The sequence below is a fragment of the Coregonus clupeaformis genome, chromosome 27 (genome assembly GCF_020615455.1).
Source record: "Coregonus clupeaformis isolate EN_2021a chromosome 27, ASM2061545v1, whole genome shotgun sequence".
Taxonomy (NCBI): domain Eukaryota; kingdom Metazoa; phylum Chordata; class Actinopteri; order Salmoniformes; family Salmonidae; genus Coregonus; species Coregonus clupeaformis.
In genome coordinates, this window is record NC_059218.1 from 9,504,725 (window position 1) to 9,526,686 (window position 21,962).

The 21,962-nt window shown below is 42.9% G+C and overlaps 1 protein-coding gene across 1 annotated transcript; it reads left to right on the forward strand.

The window, feature by feature from the left end:
• Positions 1-1,262: 1,262 nt before the first annotated feature.
• LOC121541495 (5'-AMP-activated protein kinase catalytic subunit alpha-1) lies at positions 1,263-14,193 on the forward strand. Its single transcript, XM_041850552.2, has 9 exons — positions 1,263-1,442; positions 3,737-3,878; positions 4,194-4,287; positions 6,326-6,470; positions 6,685-6,772; positions 7,174-7,398; positions 7,716-8,235; positions 11,299-11,425; positions 11,860-14,193. Exons 1-9 carry the CDS (start codon positions 1,343-1,345, stop codon positions 12,174-12,176), a joined length of 1,758 nt encoding a protein of 585 aa, XP_041706486.1. The 5' UTR covers positions 1,263-1,342; the 3' UTR covers positions 12,177-14,193.
• The last annotated feature ends 7,769 nt before the right edge of the window (positions 14,194-21,962 follow it).

Here is a 21,962-nt window from a genome sequence, read left to right on the forward strand (position 1 = left end):
TGGAAGTGGATGCGGGCGAGTTAAATGAGGTGGAAGGTGCGGTGAAGAGCTCGGAGCTCAAGCATGGCATCAATGGACATGATAAAGAAGAATCTGGTCCAGAAGGAGTGACATTTTTGGAGAAAGTGGATCCTTGCCTTTTGCCGGATCCGTTTGTGGTTTCAGGGTGGGTGGGAAACGAGTTGGTTGCAGTTGAATCAGTGAAGGTAACCTGTAGTGGACTTGTGATATTTGTTTGTGTTCTCCGTGTCACGCACCTTGGGTCAAGATCTTTTTCTTGCTTTGCGTTTAGGAATAGGGCACCATTGAAAGGAGTGATTTCTGGGGTAGCGTTAAGTGTGGAGGTGGAGCAATTGAAGTTGAAGATTCCTGGTGTTTGTGACACCTGCCGTTTGCTTCGACGCAGACACAGTGGTGAGCGTGGTGAAACAGAGGAGTCACTATCAGTCCTTCTGAGTTTTGAGTCAGAGTCTTTAACCGACAAGGTCATGTTAGGATCAGTTATCCTGTTAGAGCTTTTGTGGCGAATGCACTGCGTTGTTTCAGGCTCAACATTTATGGTCATGTCACAGCAGTGTGTAGGAGGGAGATTCCAAGATGTGGAAAGTGTGCAGGAGGACATGGGATAGAGGACTGTGTAGTTTTGTGGATAAAGTTGTGTGTGTCAACTGTAGGGGTGCAAATGTTCCTGGGGATCGGAAGTGTCCGGTGCGAGAGAGGTAGGTTGAGGTGGCCAGAGTCAGAGTAGTGCAGAAGGTGTCGTATGCTGAGGCAGTGAAGAAAGTAGAGGAAGGATCGCTGTGAATAGTAGATCTGTACCAGCACAGAGGGATAGGCCAATGAGTGATATATGTTCAGTAAGGTTGGCTTCTTAGCGTTCATAGCAATCACAGAAAATAGATGTTGTGGTGGCAGCTGCAGAGAAGTACTTGGGCGTACGAGATTTGACTTCAGAAGAGTTATTAGCATGTGTTGAGTGGTAGTGTCCAGTTGGCCTGGGGTAGGATCAGATAGGGTTAAAGTAGTGGAATAAGATGATGGGTTTTAATGAGTATAGGGTTAGTTGGTAGGGAATCAAAATATATGTATATTTTTATTCATATATTTATATATTTTTTCCCTGTTTCCCTTCACCATTTTGTATCACAAAGTGTAATGGATCTATACTATAGTTTAGTTGGTGGTGGTAATGCAACATATTGGATGCCAACCGCCGTTAAACCTTACCGAAGAAGAAGAATAAGACCGGAAGAGTGGTTTTTCACGTTGCTTCGCAGTTTCTTGCTCGCTTCAGCTAGTCTGCCCGCAGCAGCAGCAGCTAGGCTAGGCCACTGCGGGAAAGATGGCGACGACGGATAAACAGAAACATGAAGGAAGAGTGAAAATCGGACATTATATTCTTGGAGACACACTTGGAGTGGGGACGTTCGGGAAAGTTAAAGGTACGTGTTATGACTTTTCTTATCGAGTTGCCGCCGGCAGTTAACTGCGAGAGAGGATGGGGATGTTTCTCTCTTAGCTAGCCGTGTGCTAACACTTGTTGGCCTCTAACGTAATTTAGCTAGCTTGCTTTGCTAGGCTTGTTCGCTAACGTCGTTAGCTCAGTCAGGCTCTAGAATCAAACAGCTAAGTTAGCTTACTAGGCGGTCTACCTTTGATCGATCAAACGATAGTGCTGTCATGTGTTCAAGCTAGTTAGCTTGCTAGCCAGCTAGTTATGTGGTCGAATGACTCAGAGCTTTATGTAACCAAGTTTACATACTTGCTGGCTAACAGTAGTTGGCAAACTAGAATAATCTTAACTCAAATTGCTAGCCAAGGCAATACCACATTAATGGTTTCTCAACCAGGAAACCTGTTTCTTCAGTTAACAAACGTGAGCTGCCCAGTTATAAAGTGACCAGCTAGCCGTGATAGCCCCATGCCATACAAACATACATACTGAACTATCTTGGGCCTGGCTGAATTATTAATGAGGACAGGCACATACCTCCCACACTTCCCAGTTGTGTTCACACATTAGCTATTGTCCCTGGGTTGCTTTCAATCTACACTGTCAAAATACTATAACTTTTCTAATGGCATATCACCTAAAATTATGATATCCAAGCTTTTAGTAGAGGACCAAACTGACTTGTATAGCCTAGTTGTTAGGCCTTAATGTTAGGCCTGTTTCAAACTAGAAAATGTACATTTCCTTGGTTTGAACAAAACTCCATATCAAGCCACCAGCTAGACTATATAGCTGTTATCTTTCCTACTTCCTCCCAGTGGTCAGAATAGAACATGCTGGACATTGGGCCATTACGTTCTAGATGACTGGCTGCAGGGTTAATACTTTACTAACATAACAGTTAAATCAATAGCCCCCCCCTGTTATCCCCCCTCCCCTCCTCTCCTTCCTCTCTTGTACTGTTAAGTACATATTCACCTTTTTATTTTTATTTAACCAGGTAAGCCAGTTGAGAACAAGTTCTCATTTACAACTGCGACCTGGCCAAGATAAAGCAAAGCAGTGCAATAAAAACAACACAGAGTTACATATGGGGTAAAAAAACATAAAGTCAAAAATATAACAGAAAATATATATACAGTGGTGCAAATGTAGCAAGTTATGGAGGTAAAGCAATAAATAGGCTATAGTGCAAAATAATTACAATAGTATTAACACTGGAATGCTAGATGTGCAAGAGATCATGTGCAAATAGAGATACTGGGGTGCAAAAGAGCAAAATAAATAACAATATAGGGATGTTGTTCTTCACCTGTTGTTCTTCTGACCAGTTTTTAGTTAGGCCTATATCTGCTTAGTTTTTGCATTGAGCCACTGTAGCGTATGGTATACACAGTACATATATAATCTGATGTAGGCCTATAAGCCATGTAGAATGATACGTTTCCTTCTGCTGTTAACCCCAATTAGTTTATTTGCAGAGTTGCATAAACTTTGGTTCCAAACAACACATTGCAGATGTAGGCCTGTCAATCATGATGCGTCCTGTCTGCACAGAACTGCCAGGACCTAGGATCAATGGAGACACTCAAGTTTAATCCTGTATCTCTCGACACATTCACAAAAATAGTCATGGCCTCTAAACCTTCCAGCTGCCTACAGGACCCTATTCCAACTCAACTACTGAAAGAGCTACCTCCTGTCCTCCGGATGGGTACCAAACTCACTAAAAGTGGCAGTAATAAAGTCTCTCCTGTAAAAGCAAAACCTTGACCCCTATATCGAATCTCCCATTCCTCACCAAGATTAGGGAAAAAGCTGTTGTGCAGCAACTCACTGCCTTCCTGAAGACAAATAATGTATACAAAATGCTCCAGTCTGGTTTTAGACCCCATCATAGGACTGAGACTGCACTTGTGAAGCCTCCTGGAGCTCAGTTGGTAGAGCATGGCGCTTGCAACGCCAGGATTGTGAGTTCGATTCCCACGGGGGGCCAGTATGAAAAATGTATGCACTCACTAACTGTAAGTCGCTCTGGATAAGAGCGTCTGCTAAATGACTAAAATGTAAATGTAATTATGAATTGATTTGATTCAATGGTGAAATGCCATGCTAGCTTTCTTTCACTGCAAATGGGCACTAACTACAGTCATCCAATGCAGATTTGCATGTGTCAGCTGGGGTCTGCTAAGCTCGTTGTTATAACTGGTTTCTTATTACAGTACTTCCTAACCTCTCCTCATCCCTGCTGCCCTCTCTTTTGCTCTCTCTCCTCTCCTGTAGTGGGGCAGCATGAGCTGACCAAACACCAGGTGGCTGTGAAAATCCTTAACAGACAGAAGATCCGCAGTCTGGATGTGGTGGGGAAGATCCGTAGAGAGATCCAAAACCTCAAGCTCTTCAGGCATCCCCACATAATTAAGCTGTAAGTCTAGAACCTCAGGTGCTTCCGGCATCCCCACATCATTAAGCTCTAAGGCTGTGTTCACACAGGCTACCTCTCAATCTTAGACTTTATATAGAAATGTGCCCCCTTTTTCTTGCTGTGGTAAAGCTGAAATATAGTTAAGTGGGTTTGTCATCACTCTGAGAAGTTTGGTGATCTTTGACTGTTTTCTCTGGTGTTTATGAGTACTGCCCAGAGGTTTTTCCTGGTCAGGTGGGTGGCATAGTCAGGGAAATCTCTTGGTCCAATCATGGCTAGTCTATTTTTTTTGGTGACTCTCCTATGGGGCCATAGGTACCAGGTGATCAGCACCCCAACAGACATCTTCATGGTGATGGAGTACGTGTCCGGAGGAGAGCTCTTCGACTACATCTGCAAAAACGGAAAGGTAAGACCACCCTCTGAGGAAAAAAACCTTTATTTCCTCTAGTGTATGCTGGTTTTGGGAAAATTATAGACCTGGTTTTTGTTCAACAACAAAACAGAAATTAGGTGGTATTCTAAGCCTGTCTGTTAAAAGACACTGTATGTGGTTTGGGATTGTGGGTAGTCTTGTGCTCACCTGAATCTTATTCACTTAGCTCAGGGGTTTTCCATCTTTTCTTGCCCAGGGACCCCCTCCCAGGCAAACCGGTGACCCAGGGAACCCCGTCATACGTTAGCAAAACATTTATTTTACATGTCTTATCATCAGGTTAATGATAATGGCAAGGAGAAGTAAGGAACATTTTAAAATGAATAGATTTGGTAGATAATTATTTCATTATTTTGACCTCCCCACATTATAATTGAAAGGGGAAGTGTAAACTCTAACATAGCCTATTAGCTAGAAAGGTAACTCCAAACACATTTTCGCTAACAGTAGCTGTTTAGCTGGTTAAACAAAGGTTAGCCATGTGTTGTCAAAAATGTATGTCCAAGTCAAGAGAGTTTACCAGCAGCCAACGGCACTTGTCGCAATGGTAGCCTATTCGTGGGTGCTTTTGCAAAGCCTATGTCAGATAATCTAGTGAGTGTAATTTGCTGAATATTGGGAGTTGAGAAATAAAGTTGAAAACATTTAGAAAGAAGATATTCTGCTCTTTTCTAGTGTAGATAGGTATATTCAAAAATAAATTATTATATTGTTGCTAGCGATATTCATAAAAACATTTGAATTAAAACATGTTTTTATTTACTTTATTTTGAATACCCCTGACTTAGCTTATTACCTACACTACATGGCCAAAAGTATATGGACGCCTGCTCATCGAACATCTCATTCCAAAATAATTGGCATTAATATGGAGTTGGTCCCCCCTTTGCTGTTATAACAGCCTCCACTCTTCTGGGAAGGCTTTCCACTAGATGTTGGAACATTGCTGCGGGGACTTGCTTCCATTCAGCCACAAGAGCATTAGTGAGGTAGTGGGGCATTGTCCAAACTGTTGCCACAAAGTTGGAAGCACAGAATCGTCTAGAATGTCATTGTATGTTGTAGTGTTAAGATTTCCCTTCACTGGAACTAAGGGGCCTAGCCCGAACCATAAACAGCCCCAGACCATTATTCATCCTCCACCAAACTTTACAGTTGGCACTATGCATTCGGGCAGGTAGCGTTCTCCCGGCATCCGCCAAACCCAGATTTGTCCGTCGGACTGCCAGATGGTGAAGCGTGATTCATCACTCCAGAGAACGCGTTTCCACTGCTCCAGAGTCCAATGGCGTCGAGCTTTACACCACTCCAGCCGACACTTGGCATTGCGCATGGTGATTTTAGGCTTATGTGTGGCTGCTCGGCCATGGAAACCCATTCCATGAAGCTCCCGACTAACAGTTTTTGTGCTGACGTTGCTTCCAGGGGCAGTTTGGAACTCGGTAGCGAGTGTTGCAGCACTCGGCGGTCCCGTTCTGTGAGCACTAGCAGGGCAGAAATTTGACTTGTTGGAAAGGTGCCATCCTATGACAGTGCCACGTTGAAAGTCACTGATCTCTTCAGTACGGGCCATTCTACTGCCAATGTTTGTTTATGGAGATTGCATGGCTGTGTGCTCAATTTTATACACCTGTCAGCAATGGGTGTTGCTGTAATATACCCAAATCCACTAATTTGAAGGGGTGTCGACATACTTTTGGCAATGTAGTGTATCTGTTGTCAGGAGACTTGGGTAGTGTAATGGTTATGTCAATAATAGTCATGTTAGAGCCTGCCTCTGTACACAAAACAGAAATCACAATGCTCTATCTCTGCACTGCATTCTTTCCAATAGGTTTTTAAGGACAACTAAATAATTCAAGCAAAGACATTGACCAAATATCCAGAGTGGTTACAATACTGAAATAGACACTGACTGGACAGTTAAAATGAAATGTCTCACCTCTCTTGCACGTGTTGCTGTGTCTGTGTTCCGTGTGTGTCTCGTGTGTGTTTGCCACTGTGCCTCCAGCTGGATGAGAAGGAGAGCCGTCGTCTGTTCCAGCAGATCATCTCAGCAGTAGACTACTGCCACAGACACATGGTGGTGCACAGAGACCTAAAACCTGAGAACGTCCTGCTGGACGCACAGATGAACGCCAAGATCGCTGACTTCGGTAAGTCTGTCACCCTTAACCTCACACCGACCAGCAGCTTTCTACACCTATACATGATTTACACTTTCAAATCGAGCCTAACTGTACTAGGCTGGCATGGTTACGCATCCACTGTAGTTACTGGAACCCTGATGGAAAGGTTGCGTCTGAAATGAAACCCTATCATTCTATTGGACACAAACGCTTATGTGATATTGTCTGGTGTTTTCGGTAGGTTTGTCAAACATGATGTCGGACGGAGAGTTTCTGAGGACGAGCTGCGGTTCTCCGAACTACGCTGCTCCTGAAGTCATCTCTGGAAGGTACACTTGTCCTTTTCTTTTCTCACCAAAACTGTGGCATACGTGATGGGGAATATGCTAATGTCTGCTAAAACTGCTCTTAGATTTCAATTAAGAGGACTGTTCAATTTCACGGTTTTGCTTTGGTGAAAGACCCTACTGTTCTTGATAAGTGTCACTAAACATTCACCATGTTAAACGACTCCCTTGGTTCATGTCAATGAGCATCTGTCTGTCTGTCCTCTCCCCTCCTCCCCAACCCCTACATGTGTCTTTCCTAGGTTATATGCAGGTAGTATTGTCCTTTGTGCATCCGCCTGCTCTTTGGAGTCTAGACTGGGTTACTCTAAACTACTTTGCGGCAGCTGTTGTTGTAAAGGAATTCACAAATAAATGTGTTTGATTGACCCTTGTCCTCCCAGGTTGTATGCAGGTCCTGAGGTGGACATCTGGAGCAGCGGGGTAATCCTGTATGCCCTGCTGTGTGGGACACTACCCTTCGATGACGACCACGTGCCAACGCTCTTCAAGAAGATCTGTGACGGGATCTTCTTCACACCCCAATACTTGAACCCGTCTGTCACCGCCCTGCTCAAACACATGCTGCAGGTGGATCCCATGAAGAGAGCCACCATCAAAGAGATCCGGTAAGAAGGGGCAAGAGATCAACTTTGTCTGCAAAGTGCATTTAAACACGTGTGCTTTGCAGTAGAATAATAGACAAGAAAATACATGCATCATTAAACTCCAACTGTAACTGTGTTAAGGTTTTACGCTATATTACCTATCACAGGGATGGCAAACTCCTGTCCTCTGTGCAGGCTTTTGATCCAGCCCAGCACTAACAAAGTGAACCCACCCCTCCTGGTCTACATGTTTTCTAGCTGACCTGTTAAGAGAACAAATGTCCCTAATAATAAAGACTACCTTGATCTTGACCATGCTCTGTCTTCCCTCCCCACAGAGAGGATGAATGGTTCAAAGAGGAGCTCCCCAAGTACCTGTTCCCAGAGGACCCGTCTTACAGCAACAACATGATCGACGACGAGGCCCTGAAGGAGGTGTGTGAGAAGTTTGAGTGCACCGAGGAGGAGATCCTGACCTGTCTGTACAGCCGCAACCACCACGACCCCCTGGCTGTGGCCTACCACCTCATCATCGACAACCGCCGCATTATGTCCGAGGCCAAGGACTTCTACCTGGCCTCCAGTCCCCCAGACTCATTCCTGGACGACCAGCACCTGACCGCCTCTGCTGCGGCCGCCGCCGGCCTTAAGCCCCACCCCGAGCGCATGCAGCCCTTCCTGGCGGGGGAGACCCCTCCCCGGCCGAGACACACGCTGGACGAGCTGAACCCCCAGAAGTTGAAACACCAGGGGGTGAGGCGGGCCAAGTGGCACCTGGGGATCAGGAGCCAGAGCAGGCCAAATGATATTATGTCTGAGGTGTGCCGGGCCATGAAGCAGCTCGACTACGAGTGGAAGGTGAGGGAGGGGATAGAGGTATCGAAGAACGGAGGGGAGGGAGAATCGTGGGGATGAGGATGGAGGGAGGGAAAAAGGAGCAGAAGGAGAGGGAAAGGAGAGTCTGAAGGAGTGGGTAGAGGTCAGGTAGAAATAGACAGAAAACCATCAAAGGGCCCCTCAGATTTGTCAAGAAGTGGACCAGAGGTTTATTGGGATTGGGCTATATAGTGATTCCTCACGAAACCCAGACAGAAAAGACTATGATTTTGGGGAATTTCACAGGATTTTATCCATAGAATAGTCCTTTGGAGGAAGGATTGTTGACATATATTAGACTTTTGTATCTAAAAGCATAATTGAGAAATAATTAATCAAAGTTGGCATATTTTAGATTTTGGCCTTACCCAGGCCTCCTTTAAGACTCCATAGTGTTTCATCTCTAGGTGCTACAAAGCAAAAATTGGTCTCATATGAAGCTTTACTGCTTGCTCTATATGAGTAGTATTTTGATTTCAATAACCTTTTTTACATTAATTTATGAATATTGAAAAATAAACATGAATATTGACGAATAAAAAAATATATATATACATATACAGTGGGGAGAACAAGTATTTGATACACTGCCGATTTTGCAGGTTTTCCTACTTACAAAGCATGTAGAGGTCTGTCATTTTTATCATAGGTACACTTCAACTGTGAGAGACGGAATCTAAAACAAAAATCCAGAACAAAAATCCAGAAAATCACATTGTATGATTTTTAAGTAATTAATTTGCATTTTATTGCATGACATAAGTATTTGATACATCAGAAAAGCAGAACTTAATATTTGGGACAGAAACCTTTGTTTGCAATTACAGAGATCATACGTTTCCTGTAGGTCTTGACCAGGTTTGCACACACTGCAGCAGGGATTTTGGCCCACTCCTCCATACAGACCTTCTCCAGATCCTTCAGGTTTCGGGGCTGTCGCTGGGCAATACGGACTTTCAGCTCCCTCCGAAGATGTTCTATTGGGTTCAGGTCTGGAGACTGGCTAGGCCACTCCAGGACCTTGAGATGCTTCTTACGGAGCCACTCCTTAGTTGCCCTGGCTGTGTGTTTCGGGTCGTTGTCATGCTGGAAGACCCAGCCACGACCCATCTTCAATGCTCTTACTGAGGGAAGGAGGTTGTTGGCCAAGATATCGCGATACATGGCCCCATCCATCCTCCCCTCAATACGGTGCAGTCATCCTGTCCCCTTTGCAGAAAAGCATCCCCAAAGAATGATGTTTCGGTAAACAGCCCTCCTTTTACTTGTATCATTGCACATCCTGCTAATCACCAGCAGAGGGTGTCCATTTTGAATCCATTTTTACATTCACTCTATTGGTAACGTTCACACTGTTGGTAACGCTTACAAATTGTATCTTAACTCTAAAATTAGCAGAGATCCCACTCTGGAACTTTGATATACCCTTAGTATATGATGTTCAACAATATATTGAAAATACACAATTTTTGATTAGTCTAATTTTTCAATCTTTTTATATTTTTCAATATTCATAAAGTAATGTAAATAAGGTTATTGAAATAAAAATACTACCGTAATTTTCGGACTATAAGCCGCGCCTTTTTTCCAATTTTTCGACCCTGCGGCTTATATAACGGTGCGGCTAATCTATGGATTTTTACAGCTAACGGCCACTAGAAGACCTCCTAAATCTATGGATTTTACAGGTTACAGTCCACCAACTTTAACTCTATGGGCTCTATGACCGGTCCGCGCCCCCCACCTTTAAGCGGCGGGCTCCAGCAGGAAAAGCTGGAGGCCGGAAAAGAGTGAGACGGGTAGCGCGCAAAAGTAAAAGTGGAACCGAGAGTGGTACGAGAGCAAGACAGACAGACATTACGAGAGCGAGACAGTTTGTCTCTTTCCCGACAATCCCCTCTGTGCACGAACCCTTACATATGGTAATTAAACATTAAAACACCCGTGGCTTATAGTCCAGTGCGGCTTATATATGTACACATCATTCAATTTAGCTGCTGCGGCTTATACTCCGGTGCGCCTTATAGTGCGGAAAATACGGTACTCATATAGCGCAAGCAGTAAAGCTTTATATGAGACCAATTTTTGTTTTGTAGCACCTACAGATGAGGTCTTAAAGGAGGCCTGGTAAGACCAAAATGTCATAAATATGCCAACTTTTATTATTTCTCAATAATGCCTTTAGATACAAATGTCAAATATGTCAACAATCCTTCCTCCAAAGGACTATTCTATTGATTCTTTTTCATAAAAATCCCCCAAATCACAGTATTTTTTTAGTCTGTGTTTTGTGAGGAATCACTATAGCCCAATCCCAAATAAACCTCTGGCCCCTACCCCTTGACAAATCTATGATCTTAATCTTGGAGTAATTGTAATGGTGGAAAATCTAAAAAAGACCTGGTTCTATGTAGACATTAACATACTGTTCTTTTTCTGTTTGGTGTGCACTACAGGCTCAGGCAGATTGAGTTCTACCTGACCTAGAATGGAATGCTGCTATTTATTTCTTCTCTTGGGTTGTATTTTTATGGTGGCACAACCTTTAGACCTTAAAAATAGATCAGCTGACTGACTCACTTTTTATTTATTTATTTTATCTTGGGGAGACATGAGAGAGGAATCTCTGAAGGAAATGTTCAGTTTCCTGTTTATCCTTCTCTTGCCCTGATAGATAGAAAGCAGCTATTTATGGTTTAATGTGTTTGGGTACACAGTAGTAGAACCTGCTGAGATATGGCAAGGCAATTCAGATACTCTCCCACAACATAAACCACTGTTCTGCCTAGACTCTAGAACTGCTGAAATGGTCAAAGTGCTCTCTGTAATACACAAGTTATACACAAAAGTTCTCATTTTGATGACAAAACAAACGGAACATGTTCAAAACGTTGCAAATCACTTAAATACAGACCACCACTGAAGCGGCTACAGAAGCCATATTGAAAAATGTAATATTTTATACTGTATATTCCATCTATTGCGTATTATACCCAGCTCGTGAGATATAGTATGTGTAACTAATCTCCATATCCTCCTCCCCAGGTGGTGAACCCGTACTACCTGCGCGTGAAGAGGAAGAACCCAGTGACAGGCATGCAGACCAAGATGAGCCTTCAGCTCTACCAGGTGGACAGCAGGACCTACCTCCTGGACTTCCGTAGCATAGACAGTACGTCAACCCAGACGTAGCCCTTTACACTCACAACCCATATATACGGGTTGAAAATGGCAGATTTGGTCACTGATAAGCTCCTAAATTGGAACGCAGTGGCTGTACAGTAACATGCTATACATGACATTTGAGCTCAGGGTCTCCGCTTTACAGTGCCGTATAGGATTCAACTGACATGTCTATAAGTGGTTTTCTACCCTGCCGATTATGCCATTAATGGAAAATGCCTAAAAATAAGTGGCTTTCCCTGCTAAGTGCAATGTAAAGTGACTAGTCAGACTTCAAAAATTGTCAATGTTTTTCTGATCAACAGCTTAGACATGGCACAAGTCTGTCTTTAGGACCTTTGTGTGTTTGGTTGTAACCACAGAAGTATGTTTGTGTAACATTATCTCTTTCTCTTCTCCGTCTCTCTCTCTCTTTGTCTGTAGATGACATGTTGGAGGCTAAATCTGGGACTGCCACTCCTCACCGGTCTGGTTCAGTGGGGAACCACCGCACGTCCCTTAAGAACGACGCTACTGCAGAGGGGGGGTCCCAAACCGAGGGGGCTAAGGAGAACGCTACCCCTGCCACCTCCATCCCTCCCACTAAGGCCTCAGAGAGCTCCCTGGCCTCCTCGCTCACCTCCTCCGTTGACTCGACAGGAGGCGACCTCGCACCTACGCCGGCGGTTCCGCGGCCCGGCAGCCACACCATAGAGTTCTTTGAGATGTGCGCCAATCTCATCAAACTACTTGCACGATAGCTCGCAATCAAATAAACAAAACGTTAGCCTTTTTTTCTTCTCTGGGTGTCTTTATAAGCAATAAGCATGCAACCGATTCATGGCTCGATTCATCCCCACCGTGGGCGGGTGAGATGGCTAGGGTTGTTCCAAGGCACTGATGATACAGGTTCAGCTCGCAACCCTCCTGATTGACTTGGGGGTGGGGGTTGTCAGAGCACAGGGGTGGGGTTTAGGAAAAGGTGAACGACAATGACCAAGCAACTTTATTATAATCATGATGACAGAATACTATTTTAGAGACTATTTTACATTTTCACGATCATTATTGGCCGACAACGATTTCTTCCCCCTATTTGATCACGTTCCAAACATAGCATATGTATGTGTGTGTGCGCTAAGTCTGAGTGATACACAGCATTTGCTGTACTGTACTCAGTGGGCTTTGCTGTGCTTATTTTTTCAGTAGAGAAAACGAAAGCAAGTTTCTGCGTGCAGAAAGAACTGTAAGGTTTTTGGGGGGGGGGCGGCACTTTTGCACAGTATTCTGCTGTTCTGTCTGTTTCTCTACAGTAGATGTCTGAGAACCTGTGCATATTCCGAACCTTTTGAGGACAATGCACTACAGGCCTTTCAGGGGTAGCAGCACTGACCATAACAAGGGTTGTCATGCCAACGATGCCCGTTTGACTCACTGAGGAAGTGCAATGATCCTGTATCTTTCTCTCGATCGCGTCAGGCGGAAAAGGGAGTTAGTACTTCATCTGAATTTTTCTTTAGTTTTTTTGTGAAATTGAGTTTTAAAAGATTAATGTTTTATGTCATTGTAAAAATATAAATGTTTGTTTGGATTAGTCTGTCCCCTACATATAAAGAATAATAATAATTTTTAAAAAAAATGAATTTGGATACATTTATCAGTGCTTTAAATGTGAATTGTAGATTTATATTGAGAAATATTATGGAGTGAAAGATTCGTTTTTTGCATTACGATGACTTTTATTCCTTTATTGCTTTAAAAAAAAAGATCAATATCATAGTTAATTTTTTTGCAGTTATTCTATACACATGATTGTTTCCCTCACTCACAGTCTCCAATAGTTTTTTGCCATGCTAGTCAAAATGAGACGGTCCTATACTGAATTAAAATGTATCTTGGAGGTTAGGGGCAACATGCGTTCATAAATCTGAATGTATGTTGACTGAGTGACATTCATTTTAGCAGGATTTGACCAATCATTTTGTACAAATGCATGTCCATCAGTTACACGTTGAAAGATTGGGCCCATTTGAAAGTGGTGATTTGCAGCGAGTACATGCAGTGTATGGACAATGGTTATTGATAAAGGAAACAGAAATCAATAATATTTTTCTGGTATCAGAATTCTATTTCACTTTTCTTGGCCCACATTCCCCACAAGCTAAATTTGTATTTTAGTTTACATAATATTTGCCCAAACCTAAAATTTGTCATGTGCACCTGGAGAAAGTTCTGTCATTCTGTTAGCTGCCTTATCAGTACTGTTGATCAGTTTTATATCAGTGAATATAAAATAGATATCTACTTCTATCCTCAATATTGCGTGGGGCTGGTTTTGGTCTGAAGAAATCTTGCGAATGGATTACGTGACTGCAAGGTCTCGTTTTTAGACCAAATGGTCATTGAAATATTTGTAGGACTACAAACAAACTTTTTTAGTTTTCAAGGACGTGAAAGTTCTGATTCCAAATAGTGCATAAGGTGAATTGTGGGGTTGTTTGAAAAAGTATGTGAGACCATGATCTTCTAATGGCTTATGATGTGAGTTGCACATTTGGTGAGTAGTTTCTCTTTTTAAGTGGGAGTGTTAAGTTCCGACTATTTGCAGGAGAAATATCTATCATTGTATCTGTCTTAACTGCTTTAAAGAAACCTTGTTTTATTTGTATTTCTGTGAAGGGACCCTACTACGAGAATGACCAATGTCAATTTCAAATGGACAGTGTTTAAATCAATTGTATAAACAACTGCCTAATAAACAGATCAATTGCACAAGTTTTCATGTCTTCCCTTGTTTCTGTTGGAGTCATCAGAAAATGTATTTTTTTTTAAAATAAAAAATTAGCAATACTATGATTACAACGGCTGCAAAACTCAAATATTATAAATGTCCCAGATTTAAAGAGTATGGCAAAAGACCTGAATAATTTATGGAAAAAATATGTATGGTAAAGCAGAGCTGTCATCTTAAAACATTCTGACTCATTTCCTCTAGATGGAGTAGCAAGCACAGTTAAGAGGGTTCCCCTCACTTATAGAGCGCCACAGTGGAGGTGTCATAATATCCATGAAACCTAGCGGTCAAACAGGGAAATGGTTCCAATCGTTTATCCACCATTCATTTTTCCCATAGGGAATTTTAGAGACACTTAAAATAAGGGCTGTGTTTCGTTTAGGCTTACCCTGGCGTGATGTTTTGATAATCATGTAACTCTCTCTCGGACAAGGTGACTTTTATCAATATGTTTGGCTCTATTTACACTCCGATTCGAAAAATGCTAAATAGCATCAAAGTAGACATGCAAAACTACAAATCCCTGCATGCTCCTGCACATCATCTCTAGCTGACACCTTTGCTAACAGGTATTGTGTCAATTTAAAACTTGCACAAGATAGTTACAGAATTGTCCATTTAAAGAAATGTTGTCAATTTATTAATTAGATAGTTAATCCCGAGATTCTTACCTTTGTCTCGTTTCGGCAGTCTCGTCCAGATCATCATGGTATTTGTAGTTCTTTATGTTTGCCACATTAGCAGCTAATTAGCGTTTCATTTTGGGGGGTAAATACAGGCGAATATTGATAAAAGTCACCTTGTCCTAGAGAGATTTATATGGTTATTAAAACGTCACGCCAGAGTAAGCCTACATGAACCACAGCCCTTATTTTAAGTGTTTCTACAATCCCCTATGGGAAAAATGAATGGTGGAAAAATTATTGGAACCATTTCCCTGTTTGACCACTAGGTTTTATGGGTATTATGACTCATACTGTGGTACTCTATAATCCGTTTATCAGCTGTTGGATGTGAGGGGATGCCCATATTAGGAATTCCTGTGGGCATTCCTATTCTATTCCACAAAACAGCATGATCATTATTATATTTCATGAGATGTCTATATGGCTAAGTATTTCCATCTCATATGAATGTAGATTATCAAATGGTGAGATGGGCTAGTCGTTGCGGTGCTTTCCATTGAGACTTGACTGACTGATGGTATTAAATGTTGCGTTACATCATATTGATGCTCTGTCACAGTGAGTTAACAACTGCTAGCACTGCAGCCTCTAATGTTCATAATATACAGTCACCTCCAAAATGATTGGCACCTTTGATAAAGATGAGCAAAAAAGACTGTATAAAAAAATTAATACAAATACTGAGCTATATTTTATGCTCAAGAAATAAGGGAAATTGTACACTGCTCAAAAAAATAAAGGGAACACTTAAACAACACAATGTAACTCCAAGTCAATCACACTTCTGTGAAATCAAACTGTCCACTTAGGAAGCAACACTGATTGACAATACATTTCACATGCTGTTGTGCAAATGGAATAGACAACAGGTGGAAATTATAGGCAATTAGCAAGACACCCCCAATAAAGGACTGGTTTTGCAGGTGGTGACCACAGATCACTTCTCAGTTCCTATGCTTCCTGGCTGATGTTTTGGTCATTTTTGAATGCTGGCGGTGCTTTCACTCTAGTGGTAGCATGAGACGGAGTCTACAACCCACACAAGTGGCTCAGGTAGTGCAGCTCATCCAGAATGGCACATCAATGCGAGCTGTGGCAAGAAGGTTTGCTGTGTATGTCAGCGTAGTGTCCAGAGCATGGAGGCGCTACCAGGAGACAGGCCAGTACATCAGGAGACGTGGAGGAGGCCGTAGGAGGGCAACAACCCAGCAGCAGGACTGCTACCTCCGCCTTTGTGCAAGGAGGAGCAGGAGGAGCACTGCCAGAGCCCTGCAAAATGACCTCCAGCAGGCCACAAATGTGCATGTGTCTGCTCAAACGGTCAGAAACAGACTCCATGAGGGTGGTATGAGGGCCCAACGTCCACAGGTGGGGGGTTGTGCTTACAGCCCAACACCGTGCAGGACGTTTGGCATTTGCCAGAGAACACCAAGATTGGCAAATTCGCCACTGGCGCCCTGTGCTCTTCACAGATGAATGCAGGTTCACACTGAGCACGTGACAGACGTGACAGAGTCTGGAGACGCCCGTGGAGAACGTTCTGCTGCCTGCAACATCCTCCAGCATGACCGGTTTGGCGGTGGGTCAGTCATGGTGTGGGGTGGCATTTCTTTGGGGGCCGCACAACCCTCCATGTGCTCGCCAGAGGTAGCCTGACTGCCATTAGGTACCGAGATGAGATCCTCAGACCCCTTGTGAGACCATATGCTGGTGCGGTTGGCCCTGGGTTCCTCCTAATGCAAGACAATGTTAGACCTCATGTGGCTGGAGTGTGTCAGCAGTTCCTGCAAGAGGAAGGCATTGATGCTAAAAAAAAAAAAAAAAAGTGTAAAGTGGTTATCCCACTGGCTATAGGGTGAATGCACCAATTTGTAAGTCGCTCTGGATAAGAGCGTCTGCTAAATGACGTAAATGTGCCCTTGAGCAAGGCACTTAACCCTAATTGCTCCTGTAAGTCGTCTGCTAAATGACTAAAATGTAAATGTAATTAAAAAAGTATAAAAATAGTTGGCAATATCAGTTGGTTTTGTGATGAATGAGCCATCTGATTCAATGAATGATGGAGCTGAGTTTGCCTTTTTTCCGAAAATGTCATTTAAAAAGGTGTTCCAAAGCTTTTTACTATCATTCTTTATGTCATTTATCCTTGTTTCATTGTGTTGTTTCTTCTTCTTTTTATTCAGTTTAGTCACATGATTTCTCAATTTGCAATACGTTTGCCAATCGGTTGTGCAGCCAGACTTATTTTCCATTCCTTTTGCCTCATCCCCCCAAGTGCGGTGTCTGTTTGCTCCTCATTACACACCACGGACCAACATAAATTATTTACATTAACAACATAGGAATCACTACAAAACGTATTATATGACCTCTTATACACAATATTAGGCCCAGCCTTTGGAACTGGTTTTCCTAGATATGCCTACTATATTGTGATCAATACATCCAATGGATTTGGATACTGCTTTCAAACAAATTTCTGCAGCATTAGTAAATATATGATCAATACATGTTGATGATTTAATTCCTGTACTGTTTGTAACCACCCTCGTAGTTTGACTGATAACCTGAACCAGGTTGCAGGCACTGGTTACAGTTTTAAGCTTTCTCTTGAGTGGGCAGCCTGATGAAAGCCAGTCAATATTTAAATCACCCAGAAAGTATACCTCTCTATTGATATCACATACATTATCAAGCATTTCACACGTTATCCAGATACTGACTGTTAGCACTTGGTGATCTATAGCAGCTACCCACCATAATTGGCTTTAGGTGAGGCAGATGAACCTGTAGCCATATTACTTCAACAGTATTTAACATGAGATCCTCTCTAATCTTCACAGGAATGTGGTTCTGAATGTAAACAGCAACACCTCCACAATTGGCATTTCTATATTTTCTGTAAATGTTATAACCTTGTATTGCTACCTCTGTATCATCAAAAGGTATTATCTAAGTGAGTTTCAGAGATGTGAATATGAATTATTGATTTCATGGGGCGGCAGGTAGCTTAGTGGTTAAGAGCGTTGTGCCGGTTCTAATCCCCGAGCCGACTAGGTGAAAAATCTGTCGATGTGCTCTTGAGCAAGGCACTTACCCGTAATTGCTCCTGTAAGTCGCTCTGGATAAGAGCGTCTGCTAAATGACCAAAAAACAAACAAAATAAAGAACCTTGTTTCTTAAGCTATATATGTTAACGTGGGCTATTTTGAGCACTTTTCTTCTGGGATGCTTACTTGTTTTTATTGCTTTACTGGGAAGCTTAGCAGCAGTAGATGTGCTCATGTTCTTTATGTTAGTGCATGGTGAGCTGCACACAATTGACTGCCTCCTCGGGCACACCGGCTCAGTGCTAACAGTATAACTCTGGTTCCTAGGCACATGATCGCTGCACACAACAGCTGCAGGATCAGTGGAGTGTGGGGATCTAGATGTGATGACTAGCTTAGAAAGAATGCATTAATGATTAAACATAAAAGGTTTGTACTGTACTGATATAAATTGTTTCACATAACAAGCTGTGATTCATGTGAGGAACGTTAGGGGGTAGGATGAGATAAGACTTGTATTTCTCACAGACACATACACACTGCCTCTTTGTTAAACCGCGCTCAAGGATGTAGGTACAGGGGAACAGTGTCTATGGGTGCTGACTCTACAGGTTGTGATGATAACAACTTATGCCTGGCAACAGTGTGCAACAGTGGAGCGCCAAGGGACTGGGACCAGCCTGTGCGCCAACGGATAGGCTGAGTAAGTCTAAACCACGCTCAGTCTCTACTCTGATTGGCCAGCAGGGAGCGGGAACTATCTCTGTCAGAGTATTTGAAGAAGAACTTAGAACAATGGCTTAGTTCTCTGAGTGCCCTGCGTGGTATTTCAGTGGACCCGTATATACGAAAATCATATTTACCATTGAAGTGGTTTGCATTAATTATAATACTAGTCTATTTTAGAAGACGTGTATTGACCTCTTTTGTTCCTAATACCAGATTTGAATTGACACAACTTAACAAGAGGCACCCAGGGCAGCTAGAGGGACACAAACCAGGTTACCCACATTGTGTCTACCGACGCCCCTGATGTAATGTACATTTCCTGAAGCATTTTGACAACTCTGCGTCACAATGGTAGGGATTAGCTGAGCTGGGCTTGTGTCATTGCTAAGTCATTGTCTCAACGCATCCTTATAATGCTGTGAAAGGATCCAGGAACCCAAATGATTTGGGTGGATCCCATCCTCCTTATAAAATGTGTTTTGTTTCCAAAAGGTATCGACATTGTCAACAAAAGTTACACCCATTGAGCTGCAATAATCACGTAGCCAGTTGTGCAAGAATCCTGCTAAAGCGTTCAATGCCACGATTCAGAGAGGGCACAGGGCCAGATATGATGGGTTTTTTGTTAGTGTCTAGCAGAGAGTCAATCAGCTCTTTAAAATCCAGTTTCAACTGTTCAGAGCTGCCCATAATGTCATTAAAATCCACATGGACAACGATAAAATCGATTTCCATGTCCTGACATAGTACATTCGGGAGCAGCTTAGTAATGTCATTTACTCGAGCTCCGGACTAGGACATTGTTTATGCACCAGGAACGGTCGCATTTCTTACCATGGAGTTACCCAAAATCACGGCTGGCGAGAAGGACGAGGAAATCCACCCACTCCCACGCTTCACAGGATGCATGCCTCCAACAGATGGAGAATCCCCGCTCGATCCAGAGCAGAAACGGAAGGTTGTCGACTTCGAAATCGTAGTAGTAGGCACTGTGGCCGCAGACACAGGCACCCCCAGCGACGAAGGTGCAGGAAGATCAGGCTCCAGGACGGCCCCAACTCCGGGCCTCTCGTTGGGAGTGTAGACTGCTTTGCGGGAGGTCGCTGTCTTCGGCTTCCACGGCTCGTGACATGCGACCATTGTTGATTGCCTTTCTCCTCATGCTGTGCTCCTTCGACGGCGCTATCAGATGGGGGAGCTCCGGGCAACACCGGCCAGTCGGATAACGACAAACGACAAGGCGGAGATGCATCCAAAAAGTGCGTATGCCGTCCAGCCACCGCCGAAGAAAATGTAAACATTCCAATTTGTGGAAAAATCACCCTGATTAACTCTTTAGTATTATCCCAGTTTACCTATTTGCTTAAAGTCTTGCCTACGCCTAGCGAACAGTTTTTTAAATTATATGAGAAAAAAATATTATATTTTATTTGGAACGGCAAACCAGACAAAATTAAAAGGGCCTATTTATATAATGAATATGAATTCGGAGGACAGAAATTATTAAATAGTAAAGCATTAGACCTATCACTAAAAGCTTCAGTCATACAAAAGTTATACTTAAATCCGAACTGGTTCTCAAGCAAATTAGTAAGATTGTCTCACCCAATGTTCAGGAATGGCCTTTTTCCCTTTATTCAGATTACAACCACTCATTTTCAGTTATTTGAAAAGGAAATAATCTCCCAAATATCACTATTTCTAAAACAAGCCATAGAAAGTTGGTTGCAATTTCAATGTAATCCTCCAGAAACGACAGAACAAATAATGCAACAAATATTGTGGTTAAATTCAAATATACTAATTGACAAAAAAACTTTTCTTTTTGACAAAATGTTTAAAAAAGGTATAATCTTCGTAAATGATATAATCGGTAGGACTGGTGGAGTTATGTCGCACATGCAGCTAACAAAAACATATGGAAATGTCTGCTCTACCCAAAATTACAACCAAATAATTGCAGCCTTTCCGCAAAAATGGAAGAGGAAAGTGGAAGGGGGAGAAAGTAAGGAACTTGTCTGTCGGCCTTGCATTAAAGAACATACAGTGGGGAAAAAAAGTATTTAGTCAGCCACCAATTGTGCAAGTTCTCCCACTTAAAAAGATGAGAGAGGCCTGTCATTTTCATCATAGGTACACGTCAACTATGACAGACAAATTGAGAAAAGAAAATCCAGAAAATCACATTGTAGGATTTTTAATGAATTTATTTGCAAATTATGGTGGAAAATAAGTATTTGGTCACCTACAAACAAGCAAGATGTCTGGCTCTCACAGACCTGTAACTTCTTCTTTAAGAGGCTCCTCTGTCCTCCACTCGTTACCTGTATTAATGGCACCTGTTTGAACTTGTTATCAGTATAAAAGACACCTGTCCACAACCTCAAACAGTCACACTCCAAACTCCACTATGGCCAAGACCAAAGAGCTGTCAAAGGACACCAGAAACAAAATTGTAGACCTGCACCAGGCTGGGAAGACTGAATCTGCAATAGGTAAGCAGCTTGGTTTGAAGAAATCAACTGTGGGAGCAATTATTAGGAAATGGAAGACATACAAGACCACTGATAATCTCCCTCGATCTGGGGCTCCACGCAAGATCTCACCCTGTGGGGTCAAAATGATCACAAGAACGGTGAGCAAAAATCCCAGAACCACACAGGGGGACCTAGTGAATGACCTGCAGAGAGCTGGGACCAAAGTAACAAAGCCTACCATCAGTAACACACTACGCCGCCAGGGACTCAATTCCTGCAGTGCTAGACGTGTCCCCCTGCTTAAGCCAGTACATGTCCAGGCCCGTCTGAAGTTTGCTAGAGTGCATCCAGAAGAGGATTGGGAGAATGTCATATGGTCAGATGAAACCAAAATATAACTTTTTGGTAAAAACTCAACTCGTCGTGTTTGGAGGACAAAGAATGCTGAGTTGCATCCAAAGAACACCATACCTACTGTGAAGCATGGGAGTGAAAACATCATACTTTGCGGCTGTTTTTCTGCAAAGGGACCAGGACGACTGATCCGTGTAAAGGAAAGAATGAATGGGGCCATGTATCGTGAGATTTTGAGTGAAAACCTCCTTCCATCAGCAAGGGCATTGAAGATGAAACGTGGCTGGGTCTTTCAGCATGACAATGATCCCAAACACACCGCCCGGGCAACGAAGGAGTGGCTTCGTAATAAGCATTTCAAGGTCCTGGAGTCTCCAGATCTCAACCCCATAGAAAATCTTTGGAGGGAGTTGAAAGTCCGTGTTGCCCAGCGACAGCCCCAAAACATCACTGCTCT